This window comes from Neofelis nebulosa, chromosome 15, assembly GCF_028018385.1.
Source record: "Neofelis nebulosa isolate mNeoNeb1 chromosome 15, mNeoNeb1.pri, whole genome shotgun sequence".
Taxonomy (NCBI): Eukaryota; Metazoa; Chordata; class Mammalia; order Carnivora; family Felidae; genus Neofelis; species Neofelis nebulosa.
In genome coordinates, this window is record NC_080796.1 from 46,121,958 (window position 1) to 46,128,363 (window position 6,406).

Here is a 6,406-nt window from a genome sequence, read left to right on the forward strand (position 1 = left end):
GAAGAATGCATTGGATCCAGAGATCATCCAGCCTCACATATCTCTATCAGGTCCTCTTCCAGCCTTTGTTTGGGTAGGCGTTATTGAAGCAAAAGCAAGTTGAAGAACAGAATGTAGGTAAGATGCTTTTAAAGAAGTGCAGCAGGAGGGAAAACGAGAAGAAATGTGAGCAGCCGTTGAGATCTGAAGTGTTAAAGGCACAGAAGGACATGCAGGGGTGGAGCAGGGGGCAGTGGAGAGTGCCTCCATCTGCTGGTGACCCACTGGAAATGGAAGCCCCATGAAGGTCTAAGGAGGCTAGAACTTGCCAACTTTCCATGTGTACTTCACTCTGTTACTCCCCCCCTCCCTATTCAGTGGCTTTTAATAGCCTCCTCCTGTGGCCAGTTTGACAGCCTTTAATACTTGGAATTGGACAGTATTTCCTTGGTTTTCCCCTCTGCTTCTATGTTAGGTTCACTTAACAATCATGTTTACCAGGTATGCTGTTCCAAACTTAGAGCTACAGAGTAGCAGTGATGTGCCTGACCAGCTCCTGCTGTAGGGCTAAACTGCTAAATTTTCAGGAATTATGCAAGCTGTAAAACCACTGGCAGCTTGATATTAGCCATGGTAGGAGTAATTTATATCCCAGAAATAGGTAAATGCTAATTCCCCCCCCCCAAAAAAAAAAAACTGGTTTCTCAGCTCACTACTGAGCGTAAGGCGCAGTCCCTGCCTTCCAGGATAGAGTTTAGTTAGTATGAAGCGAGGAGACTTCATAGTAGAAAGTTCCCTTCATAGTAGGAATGTTCCAGGAAAATGGCAAAAAGTGCTTCTGTGCTTTCCAGACCAAGGAGTATCATTGGTTAAAGAAAGCAAATGCTTAAAAAACTAATATATGTGGAAGAAGAAAAAGATGTAGCTTTTTCTTGTCTTTTTAAAAGGTGTATTTGTTCATGGATCCATTCTGCTTGAAGTTCACCAGTAACCTTATCAGATCTGAGAAAGGTGACGCAGACAGTGTGACAATCCTAGCGATGTCTAATTTGCAGCACTACTGTCCCAGAGCAGCTTTGGGAATATCCTCAAGATACATCCCTGTGTGGATAAGACTTTTCTAATGGAGTATACAGCCGGTCAGGAGAGGCCTTCAAACACAGAATTTGACTTCTTGTTATAGTGTTTCCTCAGTATAGAAACAATTGTATCATTTAAACATCGTAGTATTTCTCACTTAGGAATGGTATTTTTATTTTGCTTCTAAATTCTTACTACAGGACCAAAGCTCTACAAAGAACCCAGTGCAAAATCCAATAAGCACATAATACAAAATGCTTTAGCTCATTGCTGTTTGGCTGGAAAAGTAAATGAAGGTCAGAAGAAAAAAATACTGGAGGTAAGCATGTTTGCATAAAAATTAAATTTGGCAACAACTGTAAAATTGTAATTAAGAATCTTTCCTATCAATCCAAGAGAAAATGCTCTTCATCCCCTGCTGGGATTTCAACAGCATATAAAAGATCTGTAACTACGTTTTAATTTTAGATTGAATTAGTTCACTTTTCTAGAAGACTGCAGGCTTCATTAAGATTGGGATAGACTTGGATGATAATGTAAAATTATAAATTCTTTTTTTTGTCCAGAGTCACTCATTCATGTTTCATAAATGTAAATAATATAATTTTCCTTTTTTAAAATGAGGCTGTATTGCAAAGGAGATCATCAGTGCCTGGTTTGTTAATGCTTGTTTGACTAAGATCAAGATTTGGCAGCTATTTCTACACCAGGGGTACCTGGGTGGCTGTAGGTTAAGCATCTGACTCTTGATATCAGCTCAGGTCATGAGCTCATGGGTCATAAGTTCAAGCCCCGCACCAGACTCCGCACAGACAGTGCAGAGCCTGCTCAGGATTCTCACTCACTCTGCCTCAAAATAAACAAACAAACAAACAAACAAACAAAAAGTTTCCTACATGATAATATTCACAGAAAGCCAACCGAACCTCAGTAGTAATATGTTCACATACATTTTTAATTAGAATGTAGTTTGCTTTTATAATATACATTTTATCTTGCCTATTCAGAATTAGTTATATAAATTTTATACAGCAAAATGTTTAAGAGTTTTTTTATTGTTGTTTTGTTTTGTTTTGTTTCATTCTAAAGGAAATGGAGAAGTCAGATGCCAACAACTTTCTAATCTTGTTCCGGGATTCAGGCTGCCAATTCAGGTCTTTGTATACTTACTGCCCAGAAACTGAAGAAATTAATAAACTGACTGGGATAGGCCCTAAATCCATCACTAAAAAAATGATTGAGGGACTTTACAAATATAATTCTGACAGGAAACAGTTTAGCCACATACCTGCTAAAACTTTATCTGCCAGTGTCGATGCCATTACCATTCATAGTCATCTATGGCAGACCAAGAGACCAGTAACACCCAAAAAACTCCTACCCACTAAAGCATAGGACTTGGGAAATATCTGCTTCAGAACATTTACGGTAAATTTGCACTTCATCTTTCCTGCCTATAGAGAATCTTTCTAATTGCCAACAAGACTTTTATTAATTGAAACTGAACACTGAGCTCTGTTGTCATGAACAACTGGAATGTAAACCACAGTATTTTGGAGCGCAGAAGGTGCTGACGTAGGTGGTAAGTCCAAGTCCAGGTGATGAAGGACACGTTTTGATTCACAAATGGAGATTTGTGTCATCGGGTTTACCTGCTTGATATTAGACACACTGAAGCACTGAATTCTCACGGACACTAGTTGGACTTAGGGTTGAGATGTGGCTAAGATTACAAACTGTATGTTTTGTTTGTTCCTTTTTTTTTTTAAACCTTTTAATGTACATGCTTGTCTTCAGATAGTTGATTTTGCTTTTTTTTCTCTCCTGGAGGTTTATTCTAAGATACCTTTGTATTTTGTTTCATGTGGAGACCATGAGCGTAGGAAATGCGCCTTCAGAGGTAACTTGCACCTTTCTTACGATGCTAAGAGAAACACTAGTGTTTAGTTTCACAATAACCCTCATGTTTTAATGGTGTTAGAGCATTTGCAAGAATTATTCTAAGTATTTACAATTCTGTATTTATTATTCACTCAAGTATTAACATTTCTCTGTTAAATAAGAGGAGGTTTTGTCAAGAGCTGCTAGTAGGTTCGCTTTAAACCACATGAGCTTAACCAAGAACGTGTATAAGAAATTGCTGATTAAATCAGTGCTGTTTTTACACCACTTCTGGCCAACTCAGAATAATTTAGATCGTCCTTTTAACAAAAAAGGCTTTCTATCTCTTTTAAAGTAAGTCACTTTATAAGCTGGCAGAAGTAAATGACACTTTGAGAGTAGTCTTTCAATCTGAAGATGTAGGGCCTCTGTCACAAGTTCTCGAGAGGTCTTTCCCTTATATTTATAACTGACATAAAAATTATATTTAGGATTTTTAAACATGTACAAAGGGCTACATTTTAATTTTAAAATAGCTTCACATTATTTTACTTATATTGGGTTTTTCTTTTTTTATTCTCTTCAAGTGGAACAGCCTAAAGTACACACTTGAAATCTTCTCTTCATGATCTTTGTTCCTTTAACAGTGTATATCAGAGGGTTAGTTGGGGAAAAACTTCATTCTCAGGAAAAGACTTGAATGATCATGTGACCCTGTTATGTTTCAGTGTTGTGATAACTGTGTAAACGTAGAGGGGAGAGACAGTATTGTATCATAAATGAGATGCGGGGTTTGTTTTCTTTTGTGGGAAGTAGAGACTAAAATATATACATTTCTCTAATCGAGGTGTTTAGAGAAATAACTAATATCTCATATGATGTATTTACTTATTTTAAAAGAGAATAGGAATGAGATGTCCCTGAACTGTACTTTTCTATTATTATAAGGCCTTTAGGCATCAGTGCATCTGGGTTATCAACATTTTCTCAAACGCTGTCAATATTTTACTGTAATTTATGTTCTTATATTTATGTATATTTGTTAAAACTGTAAAGAAAATTTCAGATTTTTTTCCAATACCTGTGCAAGATATATGTGTAGCTCAAAACTATTTGTGATCTACTGTTTGCATGTAAGAGACCAGGATATGTAACTCTTATATTTTAAGTGTATACATATTGTGTATATAATATATGAATATTAAGAATGGGGAATTGCACATTTTACCTTTCAGACAACAGTTTCTATCACAGAAGGAAATGATTGTCAGATTCATGTTTAGATTAAGACTAGTTTAAAAAATAGTAAATCTAATCAAAATATGGTAAATAATAGTCAAAAGGAGAATAAGCACTTTACTAAATTTGTTCTTTTCAATCAAATTTCCCTATCAAGTCCATCTTCTTTGTGATATTACCTGGCCATTAAATTTTTAAAAATTGGATGCAAGACAGTGGAGGGACTGTTTAAAACTAAGTAGGACCACCCTTTCTTAAATTTATGTGTGTTCAACAATGAATGTCCATAATGTCTAAAGGTAGAATGTGAACATTGCTACAAAAGTTCATTGCTCTCAGTATAATATTTTACTTTATTAATACAGAAGGAATATGGATATATTTCTTTAAGTCTGCAGATTTTTTTTTATTATGGTGCAGCTTTTTAAAAAAATTATGTTTTAAAAATTATACAAAGGAAAATCATGCCATTTCATGAAGTCTGGAGATTTCCATCAACCTTGTTGAAACACACTGGTGCTTTCATCATTAGAGGTCAAATTACTATGACAATTATTCACTTAGGTTTTGCCAAACACTTGTCATGGTTTCCAGTGCAGCCTGTCAAATTCTGCTATTTGACACAGCTTTGGAAAGCTTTTCATTCCTCCTGACTTTTCAGTTTTGTTTTAGAATGACTGTTACAGTTTTTATTTGGCTGTTTAAAGCCAAATTCAGCTTTTTAATTATGGTTTCACGGACACTGTTGGGCAATGTACGGCGTATGGTGTGCTTACCTGTCCACTCTAGAGCATTGCTTACAGGTTTTTTTAAGATGCTGTGCTGTAAAATACTGTCCTATTTGCTATTTCCTGGTACAGTGTAGTTTTTCCCCTTTCATTTGAATAAAAAGCATGGCACCAAATGACTCCTTTTCTGTTTCTTGAATAAACTGTGGGTTTTTTTCCCTAATGTTTGAACTTGGGTGAACTCATCGTATGGTTTTTTTTATCTCTTAACCTATGTTTAAACGTAACAGTTTGAAGAGGCAACTTTTAATGATATTAGGCACTATCTGAATACTGACTTACGCAGTGTTAAAAAGTCTATAACTTTCTGTGCTAGTGGTGTATAAATGCTTCTGTTCATCTTTTTTTTTTATTTTATTTTTTTTTTATTTTTTTTTAAATTTTTTTTTTTTCAACGTTTTTTATTTATTTTTGGGACAGAGAGAGACAGAGCATGAACGGGGGAGGGGCAGAGAGAGAGGGAGACACAGAATCGGAAACAGGCTCCAGGCTCCGAGCCATCAGCCCAGAGCCTGACGCGGGGCTCGAACTCACGGACCGCGAGATCGTGACCTGGCTGAAGTCGGACGCTTAACCGACTGTGCCACCCAGGCGCCCCAATGCTTCTGTTCATCTTACGTTAATTCTGTCCATGTTAAATCGCTTTCCTTTGGTGAATCATTAAATTGTACCACAGTTAACACTGTGTACCTTTGAAATTGAATGGCTGATGAACTCACCTTAGCCAAAACAGTTCCTGATTTACTCTGTAAGTTTCACTTTGATTTTGAGGATTCTATTCATTCAGACCGGAGCAATTAAAAAAAAAAAAGACCTGATAACAAAACGACAAAATCTTCATTAATAATTACATACCTGAAGAAATATCTGCCATTGCTAAACAGAAGCATGGCTCTCTACCTTTTATCCTTTGACAGGGTACTCAAAGCTCAGAACAGAGCCGTGCTTCCACAATACTTTCTAATGTAATTTTCAGAAATAAAAATACTTAACCATAAGACTCAGGCAGTATTGGAGAAGGACATAGAAACCGAGGTGCCTTAGAACCCACACATAATTTAAGAGTGTGCTCCACGATCTGGCTACTCGATAGTTCCTAACTAGGCAGAGGAAAATGTTCTGCAGTGCAGAGGAGCGTTTTTATTTTGTAACCTGTCCACACAGAGGTAATAAAGAATAACATCCAGTGAAAGAAACGTAGTTGTGATACTCTGACCTAAGAGTCAGGCATTGGAAAAGCACACGTATAAAATGAGTGTGAAGTTCTGTCATCCCTTGGAAGTGTATAAATGCTTAAAATACAAATCTGTATCTCGTTAAAGGACAGTTTTGCTTTCAAAAGAAGCAAATGAGGGGCGCCTGGGTGGCGCAGTCGGTTAAGCGTCCGACTTCAGCCAGGTCACGATCTCGCGGTCCGTGAGTTCGAGCCCCGCGTCAGG

At 36.9% G+C, this 6,406-nt stretch overlaps 1 protein-coding gene across 8 annotated transcripts in view; it reads left to right on the top strand.

Annotated features, from left to right (window-relative positions):
• The window catches only part of CAMSAP2 (calmodulin regulated spectrin associated protein family member 2), a 116,876-nt gene extending 111,793 nt beyond the window's left edge, over positions 1-5,083 (top strand). For all 8 annotated transcript variants that reach the window (XM_058701628.1, XM_058701630.1, XM_058701629.1 and 5 more), the window contains 2 exons: positions 1,260-1,378; positions 2,149-5,083. In XM_058701628.1, the coding sequence (XP_058557611.1) occupies positions 1,260-1,378; positions 2,149-2,454 (425 nt within the window). In that variant the 3' untranslated portion in view covers positions 2,455-5,083. The remainder of the gene's footprint in view (positions 1-1,259; positions 1,379-2,148) is intronic.
• The last annotated feature ends 1,323 nt before the right edge of the window (positions 5,084-6,406 follow it).